At 30.7% G+C, this 17,906-nt stretch overlaps 1 protein-coding gene across 4 annotated transcripts in view; it reads left to right on the forward strand.

Annotated features, from left to right (window-relative positions):
* Positions 1–17,906, forward strand: part of LOC106466065 (cyclin-dependent kinase 12-like) — a 138,571-nt gene that overhangs the window by 47,004 nt on the left and 73,661 nt on the right. For all 4 annotated transcript variants that reach the window (XM_022394019.1, XM_013926307.2, XM_022394018.1 and 1 more), the window contains exons 4-7: positions 724–894; positions 2,545–2,734; positions 9,397–9,558; positions 17,011–17,205. In XM_022394019.1, the coding sequence (XP_022249727.1) occupies positions 724–894; positions 2,545–2,734; positions 9,397–9,558; positions 17,011–17,205 (718 nt within the window). The remainder of the gene's footprint in view (positions 1–723; positions 895–2,544; positions 2,735–9,396; positions 9,559–17,010; positions 17,206–17,906) is intronic.

The raw sequence follows: 17,906 nt of genomic DNA on the forward strand, positions 1-17,906 counted from the left end.
TACCTACTTTACCTTTAGTTTGGTTAGGTTTACGTTACTTACGTACTTACTTACTGACATATAGTAGTAGTACTAGTATATATATATATATATATATATATATATATATATATGGTGTTAACATTTCCAAAAGTAAAAGCAATTTTATGTAGATTTTTCCTCTGTATCTACACAATACTCATCCATTTTCAAATTGGAATGGGTTAAATATCAAAGAAAATGGGTGTTAACTATTTTCACTTTGAACAAGAACAAACAAATGCAGAGTGTGATTGGATAGAAAACTGACTGATACAAGATCACATCCTTATAATCCAAAAAAAGAGATAGGCATAGAGTGATTGCAAAGTGTTTGTGATAACCGTTTCTACTTTCTACATATAGAAACATCAAGTACTTGTATGGAGTTCATACTTATTGTACTCGTATTTTACTCAGTTGAGTTAATTTTTTTACTGTTGTAATAGAAAAGTCCATAAAATCAATATTTAGGGTTATTATTATGCTTCTCTATTTTCTGAGTATTTGATTAATGGATTTTCAAATATAGCTAGTCAGTCTCAGTACACAAACCTTAACATTGTTGGTAGATACTACTAACTTTAAATTGTAGCACAAAGAAGCCAATTTATTTTAGAGAGTTGTGACATATGTTAAGGATTTTGCATGTAATTGTTTGTAACTTCATTCACACTAGCTTGAATAAGTTTATTTCCTATCTAGGAGACCTTGTAGCTCTGAAAAAGGTTAGACTAGAAAATGAAAAGGAAGGTTTTCCTATCACTGCAGTGAGAGAAATAAAAATACTAAAACAGTTAAGCCATCAAAGTATAGTCAACCTGAAGGAGATTGTTACTGACAAACAAGATGCCTTAGACTTCAGAAAAGACAAGGGTAAGTAATTTTAGTTTGCCCATTGTTTGTAATTAAAAAAAAAATACAAGAGGAATTGTTTGGGCTCTTGTGTTGTAAACTACATGCTGCAAATGAAATATTTATAACTGTTCAAAATGAATGATAGAAAGTTGGATTTTAGAGATTTTATTTCCTTTCACTTTCTTTCTTTGACAAATAATTTATTCATAATATTGAAATTTAAAAAAATTCAGTTCAGTTTTAAAACCTAATAAACATATAAATGTTGAAAAAAAAGTATATTAATTTTACTGGAAATGCAATGCCAGGATGCATGTCATTAAACTGTTTGAAATTATTTTTGAGTTCATGTTACATTTCACATGTCTAAAGACTTGTGAAAGAAGCTTCTAATTAAAACTCACGTTACATTTCACATGTCTAAAGAAGCTTCTAATTAAAACTCATTTTGTTAACTTTTCAAAATATCCAAACTTTAGTTGTTATTGGAGAACTAAGGAAGTCAAGCTCTAATAACAGTAATAAAAAAATTTACAACCCCCAATTTTTTCATATAATTCCAGTCACTACTTTTATGTAAAGGGTTATTCAAAAGCTGTTTTCCACATGGGAATTCAAGGAAAGTGGTGAACTGCAGCAAAACGTAGAACATTTATGATGCTATAGATCACCACTTCCTCTCTATCTATACATGCTGGCAGGAATATTTGTATGTAAATTTATTATTTTCATTTGCTTATAATTTCCATGGATAGTAAACAAAGTTTGGTATGAGTTAAATGAATGATAATGGTTATATGGGGCAGAACGTTGTTTTTTTTTAAATTATAAAACATTATACCTTAAACCTTTATTTATCAACTTGTTTTCCTACCTGTTAGATCCACATATTACGTCACATTGAGTAACTTTATGATTTTGTCTGTTTCACCACTCAGCATGAAGAATTGACTGAAAAACATTGGGTGAAATCACTTATTTTCTATGCAAAATACATAGCCCCCCACCTCCTAGTAGTTATTAGTGGGATTAATTGCAGTAGTGATTATAACTGTTTAATTAAGAGAATTTGCTAATTGATTAATTGTCAGGCTCAATAATCAATTACATTCAACTAATCAGTTATGCTGACATGAGATTAGAATAGTTGGAATAATCAAAAATAATAACAATTGGAAACACTAATTTTGATTATTTGAATATTTTCATGTGACTGATTTAACTGAAGAACCTTGAATTAAGTGAAAGTGATGATGAAAAATGTTAATATGAATATTTTGATTATGTGGATAATTGGAATAACAGTAATAATATCAATTGATTACAATGATAACAGTTATTATTGTGATCATAATTCTGATTAATGGATTACTTGACATGTCTCCAGTTGAAATAATCAGTGATCATGGGTAATTGATTATATCCATCTTTTCAATTACATCGCTCTAATATTATAGTATTGTGATGAAAAAGTTTGTGTGGCTTACATGTTAATACGTTCCATGTAAATGTGATTAAAAAACCCAGTTAATAACCAGAGGTTAATAAGTATTGTAGGTCTGTTAGAGGTTTTAAAAATATTTAAGGTTATTACATTTTATTATTTATTAATCATTGAATGACATTATATTTTATTAACTAGGACTTGTTTTTTTTTCCTCACATCAGGTGCCTTCTATCTTGTATTTGAATACATGGATCATGATCTTATGGGCTTGCTTGAATCTGGTTTGGTTGAATTTTCTGAACAACACATTGCATCATTTATGAAACAGCTTCTGGATGGACTTAGATATTGTCATAGGAAGAACTTCCTTCACAGAGATATCAAATGTTCAAATATACTTATGAACAACAAGTGAGTCAGTTACATTGACATAATATCCTCACTTAGTTCACTTTGTGACTAGTTCTTAGCTAAATGACATGTTGTTTAACTATTTTCATGTTAAGATTAAAAATACTTTTATGCATCATAAAATTTTGAAATTTCACATGTGAAATATTTATAACCTTCAGATATTTATCAAATGTTTCTTAAGAAAATACATTATATTTTGTCTGTTATTTTTACTAATGAATCTCTGTGTGGGTTTGGTTGATTTGACCGATCCTGTAACCACCATAAAAAAAATGGGAAATAAACATAAATTATGCCTTTTTCGTTGTAGAATGACTACAAATTATAACAAAAATACAAATGTTTAGACTAAATAGCTTAAATCTCATAACATTATACATTTATATATTTGTTATTTTTATTATATTGACCTTTCAGCTGTGCGTGGCTAACAATGCAGAAGTTACTATGATGCAGCACACATGCAATCCGGTTATCGTATACAATAATATAAAACTAACCTTTAGTCTTTACAAAGTGACCTGTCTTGGCTGTGTTTTAGTAAAATACAGTCACGTTTCAATTATTATACATTTCGTATGTATATACATTATTACTATTTACAAATAAGTTGTTAAACTTATTTTTCTTAAAACATAGAACAGTAAATAAAGAAGTAAAGCAAACAATTATCTCTTTTAGTTACGACCTTACTCCTTGTTTGCTGCTTGTCGTGGGTTGCTAAGCCTTATAAAATTTCACACATTAGAGGATGTGAAATGAAATATTTTTTGAGGTTTTATATATATATGTTTGAAATAACTAAAAAAATCATAAATTACTATATTGATACCATAGAATTCCACTATGAATTATCAAGTTTAGTAACTAAGCTGTATTTGGACCTACAAAATATGAAATTTTGAGCACACTAAAGACTCAACTTACCCGCTTTAAGAGTTGTATCGAAAGAATGAGAAAATGGCTGAGAAAGCCACTAGGGGGACATTCTGAGCTTTTGATTGATTATTCACATGTCATAAACAGAAGTAAGTGTATATAAGGGACTGTTTCCAAAAAGGGAAAGAAGTGAGTGGGGCCACTGGGTTTGATTCAGTACACAGCAATATCTCAGTAGATAGAAAGGATAGGAGGTTCTTATTTTATAAACAACAACCACTACGCGAATTTCCTACATAGTTCTTATTTTATATTCTAGCTTGTCAATATCGGTTGCTTGAGTTCGTAATTTGTACGAAACTATAGACTTTATATTTTGACATCATAGACATCTAATTTGAACCAGTGCTGCATTCAACATACCATGTATCACACAAAAATCGATGTTTAGGTGTTTTTTTTTTATATTTACTTTTAAATTAACAAATTAAATAATGTATAATACTAAAATCTGAATTATAATCTACAGTTTGATATCAAACGTATTGATATAAGTTCATAAAATAGTAGTTCAATAAAATTTTGAATGCAAGTCAACAAACGTGATGACATGGCCTTTGACTCGTGTGGAGAGAGTTAAGACCACTATAGGAAAACTAGAAAAAAAAACATTCTTACCTTCCATGTAGTAATATTAATTTTCATTTTTTATTATTTTTCAGTAATGAATCTACTTTAACCCTTTTCTTATTAGAGGTTTGTCACTGATTTCCCTTGATTTTTTTCTTTCTCACAGTGAAAATACATAGCTAAATTCCTTGAAAATGAGTATAATCCTTCTAAGTTGTTTTTAGTTTCTTCTTCAAAAACTTGTATAATTTGATTTACTATTTCTTTTCTCAGGTTAAGAAGTTACCAAAAATTTCTTATGAGGTGTTTTAGAAAATTCTTTTTAGAATTTCAATTTCTTTTATGGTTGATTAGAAAATTCCATTTTATTTATCCATTCAGTTTCAATTTGTTTGATATTGTTTAATATATACCTTTTAATTATATATTTTGTTAATTGAATTAATTATCACTTCTAGCTATAAATCAAGAAAAACATGGCAAAAACTGACAAAAAAATTATCCTGAACTTTGCATTTCAAGATGGCATCATCATTACATTTGTCAGGTGTCATGGTTTTTGCCAACAATATTAATGTTCATGATCAATTATTACAATATTTTCATTAAAAAATGAGTTATTTTATTTGAATTTGGTGTTTGAATATGATATGGTTAATTATAATATTAAAAAAAAAGACTTGCAACATCCACATAATTAATTGTCTCTTTATATTTCATTCAATAAACCTAACTATATTTATCTGAAGTTTTGTCATAGAAGAATATATCCAATATGGTAACTTGCCTTCTCTCACAGGTACAACTATTCTTGTTCAGTGCTGCCCTCTATATGCAAAATTTTTTCACATGCCACAAGCATTGAGCTGTCATGTACTCCACGATCAGTGTGGTTCAACTGCGTCTCGTGTGTAAATCATCATGTGACAACCCTCCACCAATAGGAGTGCAACACACCCTCTTGATGCATGTAATGACTCCCTCTATTCAATTCTACCAAACTATCACTTCTCGTTTGGTAGTACTGTCATCAGGACGATTTTTGTTTGTGCTCTCTTCTTACATTTTTTTTAAAATTTGATATGAAATGGAAGTATTTTTCTATGCTCCCTCCCTCCCACTTCACTTTAACAATTTTAAGTATCACTTACCTTTATTGTTCTTCAAATTTTTTTTGGTTTTCATCAAAGTGTATGTTTCCACTTTGAAAGTGATCTTATTTACTTCCAGCACAATTACAGCTTCAGGTGGCGGTATTCGATGTAGGAATTGTTGGCTTTTATACATTGGGAGATTGATTGTTATATGAGTTAACCATTGTAGGGTCTTGAATTTGTGGGCCCCACACATTTTGACATAGGTTGTTATACTGTTTCAGATTTTGAATATTTTTTTATTTTAATATTATTACTTGTTGTTAATTGGGATCAGTAACTTAAGTTTAGTTAGATTTATAAATACTTATTGTAAGGTTATGGTTTTCAATTAGAGCTTAGTGATATCTTTTGTGCTACAATGTTAGGTTAGGCTTAACAAGTGTCTTTGTTATATTAAGCTTACCTATCATTCATTTTACTGGTAAATCATAAATTAGGTTGATTATATTGTTTTCTTCAACAAATAACTTCCATAGGCACTAAATGCACTCTGTTGAGATGGGGTGTTCCACAAGATCATTTGTAGATATTTCCTCGCAATATATCTACTTCATTAATATGCCTGTTCTGGAACGTACTGACCCATGGACTTCATGGGTAAAGCAGAAGGAGATAGCTGACCATCCCTGCCATTCCTTAGATTGAATAAATCAGGAGTGGTCCACTTTTTAAAATAAGGTTTTTGTGGTCACTTGTTGCACTGTTTGTGGTGTTGATGTCCCTCTGGACTCTCCACTGCATTTTCTCCCCACATTTTCTTCCAGTGGAGTACAGGAGTCCTTACCACTTTCCAATTCCAAGCTGCTGGAGTGGTGGACTATGAAGGTATCCTCCTGAATGTGCTAGTGATATATGATACAAAAAATAATGAATACATTCAGTTGAGAGTAGAGAGGTGGTGATCTGCTGGTGTAGATGACGAGATGTCCTCCAGTCTGATGCTCCATTTCTGAACAAATCTATCTGAGGGGATGTTGTAACTTTGGAGTGAGCTGTCAAAATTGCAGTTCACCCCTTCGATTGGGATCTTTCATCCTACCCCCACATGGATGTCAGTTTCCAGTGGCTGGGTTTTGGACTCAGAGTAGGACCAATCAACATAAGTCCTCACACATGTATTACTGGTGAATGAACATGCGGGTTGCTACGGTTCTTCCTCTTGCACTACTCCTCTAAGATTTCCATATACCGAGGATGATACTGCACTTGGGGTGATTCCTGTCTGATTGGTTACAGCGGGTTGTCACACAGTACAGGGACATCTTGATTATTCCATTTATCTGGATTTCGTGTTCCTGGATCGGTAATTTATAGATCAAATGTGCCCTGTTCACAGATCAGTGGGCATGATATCTCCCTCTCGTCCGCTGAACTTGAGGTGAAGACTGTATGATTATCTTTTCAACCCCCACCATATGGCTTGGTTTTGGATTGCAGTTGACTTGCTTCCAGTATGATCCTCTTTTCTACCCCCACATGATGTCGATTCCTGGTGATTGGGTTTTGGATTGTAGTTGACTTGCCGACGATAAGGTCCTTATCCTACCTCCACATGGATGTGGGTTCCCGGTAGCTGGGTTTGGGATCCAGTTGACGTGCTGTGTATGGTCTATTGCACCCTAGCCACTCTACACCTTGGAGCACATCCTTTTACTCTCACCCACATTACTGTCTCCCAAGGGATTGAGATTCAGATATCATTTGGTTCAGATCATTATCCAAAAATTGTTGTCTCCCTTTTGGATGTGCTCCTTTCTTTCCCTTGCACTGGTCCCTCCACCTATTCAATGTGGGATTCTAGCTAAATCTGTGAGCATAGGTAATATACCATATGGGAAGTTATAGTTTTCCTATACTGAAAATGTATTTGCAATAGGTACTTATCTCCTGTCACACTTCCCACCGTCCCTCCCCACTGAAAACTGGTGCTTCCATTTTCTGCCAAAACTCGAAGTGATAGTTCAGTAGAATTGACCGGAGGGAGTCACATGCATCTGGAGGGTGTGTTGCACTCCTATTGGTGAAAGCTTGTTGTATGATTTACATGTGATACACAGTTGGACCATATTGATTGTGGAGTACATAGGAGCTCAAAGCTTGTGGCAATCAAAAGCATTTTTGCATATAAAGGGTGGCACTGGATGAGAATATTTGTGAGATGAGGTAAGTACCTATCAGAAATACATTTTCACTATAGGAAAATTATAACTCCCACAACTTTCAAACAGATATAAATTAATATACTCAGGAATAAAAAGAACATAAAAAGAAATTGTAAAAATTCCCAGGTCTGTGCTCTAAGTGCTCTAAGTTTCACTTTAAGATTTATTGTTCACACTATATGGGAGCTACTGGTAACTAATATGTTGACAAACCACAGATGTGTGTGCAACTACATTATTTACTCTATTGGTACATAGATGGATTAGAATGTATTTTGTTCACTCCTGTGTAGCTGTTGGTTTTAGTTATTTTCAAAGCTGAGCTTCATTAGTACTTGTTAAGACCACATGCATAAAGGGAAGCAATGAAAGGCTATACTAATAAAATTATTGACTGGCAGAAAAAGAAAATAATGTGAAAAAATAAGACACAAATCACATTTCCAAGGGATGATAGTATATTAGCAAACATACCCTTGTACTTTTGGAGAGTCAGAAATATTCTTTATATATATATAAATAAAATGGATAAATGCATTGTTCATGGATCAGACTCCTTGTAGCTACACAGAAATGAAAGTTGGAACTTGCCATCATTTTTATTTGTGACATACACAGAAAATAACTGATACACAGTATCATGATAGTTTAAACCCAAAATTACTCTCATAATTTCTTTTTTTTTTTTTTGAAGAAGTATTGTAGGATTTATATTATATTTTGGTGAACCTCTCCAACAAGTATGTGTATGTATTAAATGTGGATAGATAAAACTATAATATGAAGTTATTAAACATTTCCTGTTAACTAGTCTTTTTACTATATTTATTATATCTATATATCTTGCAAATATTTCTTTTATGTTCCTAGATCAATTTAATTTATCATCAGTTATAATATCCAAAAACTTTACTGATGAACATCTTTCAAGCAATACTCCATTTATATATGTAATTACTTTCTTACTATTAGTATTTTTATTGTGAAAAAGTATAAATTTAGTCTTATTCAAGATTAACAAACTATTTTCACTAAGCCAGTAATTTAGTCTATCCTAATGACAAATTAACCATTTCAAATAAAGAACCTAAATCCTTATTGTGAGCAAAAAGTGGAGTATCATCTACAAATAAAACCTGCTTTATATTAAGTAATAAATCTGGTAGGTCATTAACATATAATAAAAACAAAAGTTTTTGTGTAAGCATTTGATAATTTAGTAGCAGAATTTAAGAAATTTTAGTATTTGTGTTTTGTAAGTCCTATAAACATTAGACATTCTGTCAGTGAGCTCAACATTGCAGAGTATATGAATTGAAACATTTGAACACTGATTAAAATGTTGACTATGCTCTAATCAAATGTTGGAAGGAGAGAAATCAAAACTAAATTGATGAAATGGTCTCTAAAATTCTAACTTCAGAATTATGTTTTTCTTGTTTGTAGTGTATCAGTTATCAATTATATTAATAGCAATTTTACAGTATTAATTTATTTTTTGTGTTCAAAGTGACCAAAAGCATAATTCATTACCATCTTTTACAGAAATTTTGCTCATGGGTTGGGCTTACTTGACTTTGTTAAAACAGAGTCTAGATGATAATCACACAATTAAAAAGAAGAGTGAATTGCTTTTATTGAAACATTTTCATAATATTCAATATTTTTCATTATTTAAGTTACAGTTATGACTTTAGATATCTTATAAGATAATTTTCTTTTGTTTGTTTTCATAATGTGATATATTAAGCAGCAAACGTCTGTGTGTTTTAACTTCAAGAAATTAATTTCAATACTATATAGTTATTTTCATTATATATATAATATTTAGGGGTCAGATAAAATTGGCTGATTTTGGACTGGCCAGACTGTATAGTGCAGAAGACAAGACGAGGCCTTACACTAACAAAGTGATCACATTGTGGTACCGCCCACCTGAGCTTTTACTTGGAGAGGAAAGATATGGACCAGCAATTGATGTGTGGAGTTGTGGGTGAGTGAACAAAGAACGTAGTAACTCTTATATACTTTTCTCCAATTTTGGTGTATGATAGATCAAATTTAATTTTTGGCTAGAATTAAAAAAGTGTTTATAACCATGCATAATGAAAAGACACTTGCACTTGATTATTAATAAGAGAAAATTTTTGTGATTGCTTAGAGGCTACATTGAAGAAAGTAATCGTGTATCTTCTCATGATTCAGGATTTGCCAAAAGTGCACAAAGTATTTATTATTTGATTTTACTACCTCGCCAAGTATTTTTTCTTTTTTAGACTTTATGGAGAATAGATAAAACTTAAAGCATTCATTCTCATAGATGTAGACATGCATTATCCCCATATGTTAGATGGATTATTGAAAGTTAGCAAAGAGGATGAGTATGCTTTGGACATGACAGCCTTACAACTGAGCCAATTATAGTGAAAACTACGTTGCAGGATCACTGTTAAGATGCACAGTGATCAGATATTGCAGGGCTCTTATGTCGCTACATACAGTCATGCACTGTAACAATGTGATGAAGCTCCAAAAACATTTTAATATACTATACTCACTTTCTGAATTTTTGTCATATTTAAGAAAATATGTAACATGAACTGATATCATTGTTTTTTCAACAACTAATATATTATAACAGTGCTCCAGATAGCTAGCATGTAATATTTTGTTTTACGTATATCAGTTATGGATGCTCTATTACAGATGCACTACAATATGAATTGGTGTGCTTACTGGTTGCACATTGTGAGATGGCAACTTTTCAACACAGGTGTATCATGCTTAAAATGAAAACAAACTACAACTAGAAATGCATTGATACATCAAACTATTGATAGATTGTGGTTATGAATGTCTCAATGGCAATGCATTAATGGTAAATTTTAGAATTAATAATAAGCACCGATAGTACCCTCAACTACCAATGTTTTTGATACTTGCAAACTTATTTTCCCTACTCTTTTTGTTTTATTTAAGTCGTTCCTTGGTAATTTCCCTTTGTGTTAAACTAGTTTTATGGTCTCTACTTGCCTGTAAGCCTAAAAGCATGTGTATCGCATCTACCAATAGCAGTGTTGTTCATGAAAGAGATCAGCCTGTATTGGATAATTAATGATTACTATAATTCTGAATGTACTATGTGCATCTTCACACAAATTAGCAAAGTATGTTGTATACAAAAAACCAGATTTTTTGAATAAAGTATTTGTGTGAAATATGAATTTCGTAATAGGGATAACTTATACGTATTTTCCTTTTAAAGTTTTCATACTTTATTTACATAATCTCTAAAACCTAAATTAGTATCAAAAGTTGTTTTTCACAAACATTGTATATTTTATCCATAGATTTCTCTACACAAACAGTGTACTTAATTCTAGGGTCATTAGAGACATCATCCAAAAATAATCAAATGATTGGTTGAAAAACATGAAATAAATTGACTAACACAGTTCTTTCATTTTTTGTATTGACCATGAGCTATTACACTCTTTCCGGCAAGTGTAACACCTGCACTGAAAAACATGCAAATCATGTTGTATAATATTATTTTACCTCATTGTAGACAAGTAGATGAATAACACATGTTCAGTAGACACATTTATAATTATATAGAATGATTGGCCTACAAAGTACAAATTTGTAACTAGCATACCGGTATTTTGTCAAATACAATGACATTTAGATTACCATGTATTATAGTATATAATGAAATCACATAATAATAATAATATCAGTATAACGTTTTTGAAATTAATAGTCAACAAATGCAAATACTTGTATATGTTATATACACACACATTATTATACAGTTGAATTTGTTGTCCAATTCTAGCTATTCAGTAGTATCACAATAGTTAAAATCTACTTTGGTAATCACCCCTAACCACAACAAGCTTTTGGACAAATCATCCGACATTGGAGGATCCGTTATCAGCCAATCAACAGTTGGTTTTGCATTGTAGGTGCATTTATGTTGTGGATCGTGTTACAGAACCATTTTTGCATGAAGAAACTATTGTTTTTTGTTTTTTTATTATTAAAATTAAAATAAAGTGAAACATTATAAAAATAACACGATTTAATTTTTTATTTCCATACTTAGCCTTTCTATAAGAGAAGTAAAGCGTTGTGACAACTTCTTTTACCAAACATATCACTAGACCGATTATAGGATTTTACAACTGGGTGCACTATTTTGAAGTTGAACTTCGATATACTTGCATGCTTGCCTTCGACGTTCAAGATGCCCCTGTCAAAACCGACATCGATCAGAAGTTTTTTACCTCACATTGGAAACTCCTAAACCTACTTCAATTGTTAATTCCATACTGGATGAAATAATTGAAAATGTCACAATGAAAACAAAAAACACACAGGTAAGTGCCAAGTTTAAGATTGCTGCGTGACAAATAGGCTCTCACAAAAAGTCATATTTCTCATATTATCATCAAATGAAAACAGATCGGTGAATCCTGGCTTACTACGCTTTGCAGAGGTGAATAAAGCATTGGGCCAATCTGGTGCATACTATACATATATTTATATATATATATATATATATAGAGAGAGAGAGAGAGAGAGAAAGAAAAAAAAAATCATCGGGGTGGGATGTGAGTGACAACTAGAAAATAGCATTCCAAGTCAATTAGAAAAGGAACAGTATGTTACATCTGGAATAATGTAATATTAATTATATAATAGTATTGGAATCAGTGATCTAACATATAAAAATTTAGAGTAGCAGTAATTTGCCAGCATTATTAAAAAAAAAAACTATCATTACAAATTACACTTTGAAATGTCAAAAATCAATCTAATTGTCACAAAATATGCAATTTGATAACTTTTTTCAGGTGTTGGTACAAAGGCAGATGGACTTAAATCCATTTTTTGTCACCAGTGTAAAGTTGTTGGAAAGGAGAATGTGATTTTTACTATTAAAAGTCACAATGACAGCAATAAGAAGGAATGTAGAAAGAAAAACTAAAAGTGTGGAGTACAGTGATAGTGATGACTAACTTGATGATGAAGGTTATAAATCTGAGTATAAAGTGAGTGAGTCTGATAAATTTGTACTTCAAACAATTTATTTTTGTGCAAAGTAAGATTCCATGTGAAACCATAAATACGCTACTAGATTTTCACTCCTTGAGTGGTTTGAAAACTGAAATGAAAAACTTAAGTTTTACCACAATTAATGAAATGTGGAAGATCATTTGAAGCTGTTTACATAATAATATTGTGAAATGTCTCAGAAGATGGCACTTCTGTGGTGTGTCGTGATAGATAAGTTGTGTGATCTAGGACTTGAAAGTAAACTATTCATTTGTGTAAAATATGTACATGAATGAAATTTTGAGACATTCTACCAAAGGAGTGTAAAGTTTGATGATTGGCAAAGCCCATACAGTTACCTAACTTTGGTAAATTAGGAGTAGACATGAAAAAAAATGGTAAGCTTATGTACAGATGGAGCTTTTACTATGGTACATCACAGAGATGGTGAAGGTGTACAAATAAAGTGAGAGTTCTCCTCATTTGTCACAAAACCTTCAAATTGAGGTTTAATAGTTTGTATTATTATTTCAGCAGTTCTGCAGTACGAACTGCAAAATTGCAAATCAAAGAACCACATACTTTGAGATTGTTGAGCATGGGAAGTGCAGTTGATGCTGCGTATCATAATTCTTCTTCTTTTGTAACAACACTTTCTGAACAGATGCAACAGCTAAATAACTACCCACATACTTTAATAACACTTAAATGGCTTTAATTACAAGCCTCGTATTAGATGTTCATAATGAAACTCGAGTGTTGTGGATTTCAGCAGAAAAATCTGTTATTCAGTTAATTGAGATCACTAGTTGAGTCTACTTCGGTTGGATTGGATGAGCCAAAGAAAAATGATGAAAATTACAGGGTGATGGTGAGCACTTTTGAACAGAATGTTGGATGTATGGATGAATTAAAACTTTGTTTCAGAAGGTACTCCTTCGGATATAAAGCAGCTGATGAGTAAATACACAGACTTCATCAGAACATCACAGATAAGCTTACACAACAAGATGGAAACATTATCCATAATCTGGGATCCAAACTTGAACCTTCTATTTTTGATGAAGATCTAGCAGATGGGGCTGTTACTGATCTTGCAGCCTTTTATAGAACCAATAAACTCACCACAATTTCAAATGGTGTTGGGAAAAACATTGAAACTGAAGTGATGTCCATGCTTAATAAAAAGTGATTTGGTACACAATGAATGGTCTAGGTCAAAGGCATATTGATTGGTACATGTAAAAAATGTTAAAATTTAACATTTATGTAAAAGGGGATATTAAATTGCATGGTGATTAATTTCATAACATGTCAAATAGCTTTATTCTATTATGTAACATGTTTTGATTGTGAAAGAGCCTTTTCTGTACAGAAACAAAACAAACTCAAGACAAAATTCAGATGCTGTGTGAAGGCTGAAAAAGATACTGTTTAACAATCTTTCTACAGGCTTGGTTGAATTGACGGAGTTTATGACTCCAGAGTTACCATCAAAGTTTCCATACTATAACTTTTAATATGTTTTGTTTATATTCACAAACTTGCACAAGCTTACAGTAAACATTACAAATCTTTTGTATGCAAAAAATCAGAATTTTTAATTGAGTATTTTTACTAAAAATTTCTCTGTGAATATATGGAGTCAAAATTATTGACTGTTCTGAGTGCAAAGTGATATTCATGTTAAGATTTAAAAAAATACTTTTCTTCTGAAAATTTTCAAATTTCATTTGTGTAATCCCTAAAACCTCCTAAATAAATATCAGTTAAAATAAATTAAACTTGATATATTTTATCTGCCATTTTCTCTACTCTAACACTATGCATTCAGTCAATTTGACTGACCTCTTAACCAATATAATAAATACAAAGTAAATCTAAATTATTTTCTTTATTTTTAAGTGATTGCAAATAGTAACAAGAAACTACAGTTGATTAACTTAAGTATCTAAAAACTCATAACACTATACACTGTTTCTGCTTAAATTGTATTGTTTTATTGCCCTTTCAACTGTATCTAACTAATAATCCTGGCAGACAAGTTGTAAATCACTCAGTTAATATGTAGCTCACGTTACCATATTGAATTATGTAACAAAGAATTTTTCTTATTTTTATTTTTTGTTTTCATTATCCTACCCAATATAATCTTATCTAACCTAATAAGTTTCTGATTTTTACATTTTAATTACTTTTATAATAATAAATAAAAAGTACACTTAAAAAACAAAAAATATGGCACCTGGATCTTGTTTTTCTGCTTTCAACTGTCAATAAAACTTAAGCTTACTTTTTTATATTAATGGTACTACTACACTAAATAATTTTTTATTTAATTACATATTGCAAATAAGAACAGAGAAAGTAACATGCAAAAAGCAAACAATGCCCTATAACTATCATAATTTTACTGGCTTTCTAACACTATGTAATAAGAGCCTTTAAAAATTCAGTTAAGCTTATTGATATGATTCCCATAAGAATAAATTTGAAACTGAATGATGAAATAGACAATGACCTGTAAAGGAAACAGTGTAATATAATATGTCACTTGATAGATTAACATCTTGGATTTCTATTGGTTGTTAATAATGTAGTATAAAATGTCAGAGAAAACTGTTGGCAATTTGTGAAAGATGAGATATTGACAGGTGGGCACTTTATGACTCTGTAGACAAATGAGATAGTAGGCTGTAAGAATTATGCTTTTCCTGAGTAATATCTATATTATAATGAGTAATTTAGATTAAATAAATTCTTTACTTCTTGGAGGGGTGGTAAATAAATTAGAAAAGAGGGAAGACCTAAAGAACAAATGTCACCATTCTTATTGTAGGGGAGATTGAGGCTTGTTTAAAATATTTCATTATAAACTTGAGAACTTAAAACTTATATGATATTAAAATTTGATATATTAACTATGTTTTATGCCAAGTTTATTTGTATACAATATTAATAATGTAGTTTAATTAAATTAACTTTCTAAAAAGTTGTGAAATGCACACTTTGGCCTGCCCATGGTGTGAGTGTTCATGAGAATTGTAATGTTGGGCCTACAAATTTCATTGAATGATCCAAGTTCTGCAATAAAATGTGGGACTGTGTTAAGAATAGAAGAAGGATGATGCTTGCACAACCATACAAACAGAGAAATAAGAAAATGAAAGATATATAAATGGGTAAATTATGTAAATGCATTTTGTTACTTTATTGAGGCCAAATACATGAAAAATAAATTGTCACATTTAAACTCCTATAAATGATTCATATGTTTCATAAATCAGTATACAGATGCTTGCCTGTGATACTGAATTACTGACCACCTTTGGCAGATACTGATAGAGGCAAATATTGATCAGTACTGTACTGATTATGGCAAAAATTATCTGGAGCACTGTAATAGTGGTAGTTTGACTATTTGTTTTACAACTCTCAGCTTTATAAATATTCATTTTATAATGAAAATGCATGAGGATAACACACAATATAATATTCTCTTACTTAGTATATTAATAAATAATCGCAAAAGTAAAATATTGTCTCTTCAGCTTTATAAGTAATGAAATTTTGGGAAAGAAAATCTGGTAATTGTATTTTTTTCTCTATCTCTTTGTTTTAGTTGTCACTACACAGGGCTTAAAAAATATTTCAAACTGAAAATTGTTGCAGAGAAAAAAGTAGAATTTGTCTGAAGGATTCTTCATGTTTTACTATTTATCAAGAATGTTCAGTAACATCTTAAGTAACAGAAGATTTAAAGTTAATATAAAGATCTGTAAAAAACATACATGATGATGCAAAAAAGTCAAGACATTTACATGATTCACTTCCTACACTCGAAACCTAAATGTGAAAAGACATTCAAAACGTTTATTTAAAAAAAATTATATCAATTATATATAATGTTTGTTTTATTAAAACTTCTAACACTCACACATCCTAAAGCACACTAAAATAGTTCTTGAGCATAAATTATATGAAAAGACTAATTAAACATACAGTATAGTGTGGAGTTAATTCGGGTTTTATTTGATCGTTGGTCGTGCTTTAATAGCTTGCACGCTGTTTTTGGGCTTACACCTTTTTTTTTTCTGTGATGTGCAGTTTATAATTTTAATATATGTACCATGGGAATGTATATTGCAAAAATGTTCTTTTCATCAAAGTATTTTCCTCAGAAATGTATTAATATCTATGCATTAACTTCATATAGATTTTTGGTTTTCACATTTTAATATTTCAAGTCATAATCTGTCTGAGATTATGATTACACATGCATATCAATTCAAAAATCTTTAAAAGCAATATGAGATCTTACTTATGCTTTTGTGATTTCATTATTAACTTTATGTAAAGATACATTTACATATTCTTCTTACAGGTGCATTCTTGGAGAACTTTTTACCAGAAAACCAATTTTTCAAGCCAATCAAGAAATGACTCAGCTTGAAATAATCAGTCGGTTGTGTGGTACTCCTTGCCCAGCTAACTGGCCTAAAGTTATTCATCTTCCACATTTCCATACATTCAAACCTAAGAAACAGTATAGAAGAAGAATAAGAGAAGAATTTTCTTTGTGAGTAAAAGTAAAATGAAGATGAATTTTTAAATGTTGAAATGACAAGTAGTATTTTGTTCTTGTTTTTCTTTGTCGCTGACATACTCCTATTCAGTGATACAACCTTTAGGTTCCAGTGTGTTTAAATAAGTGGCTTTACATCAAATATTAAACATTTACTTACATGTGATGCCTCAGTAGTTTGTAATTATTGCACACTTAGAAAATTTTATTTCAATGTTCTTTTTTTTTACCAGGCATTCATCTTCTGGATTTTAAATTTTAATGTAAAGCCTATTGGTTAACCCTTTCACGATGGGCTCGGTATAAAATACATGAGTTCATATACACATTTGCATACGTTAAGTATTTATAATATAACTTTTAATGCTGTATATGTATCTTCACAAAATTTGGTAGATTTTTAGTAATGATTCCAACTCTTTTGTACACAAAAAATCAGATTTTTTAATGAAGTATTTTTACTAAAGATTTGTTTGTGAAAATATATATTTTTTTGTTACTAGTCTATGTGCGAAGTGATTTTCATGTTAGAATTAAAAAACTGTTCTTCGTCCCCAAAATCTCGAATATTATTTGTGTAATTTCTAAAACCTCCTAAATAAATTTAAACATTTGTTTTCAGTAAAACTTTATATTTTTTCTGTTACTTTCTCCAGCCTAACTCTGTGTGTGTGTGTGTGGGGGGTCTGTCTCGT

The sequence above is a fragment of the Limulus polyphemus genome, unplaced genomic scaffold (genome assembly GCF_000517525.1).
Source record: "Limulus polyphemus unplaced genomic scaffold, Limulus_polyphemus-2.1.2 Scaffold2140, whole genome shotgun sequence".
Lineage (NCBI taxonomy): Eukaryota > Metazoa > Arthropoda > Merostomata > Xiphosura > Limulidae > Limulus > Limulus polyphemus.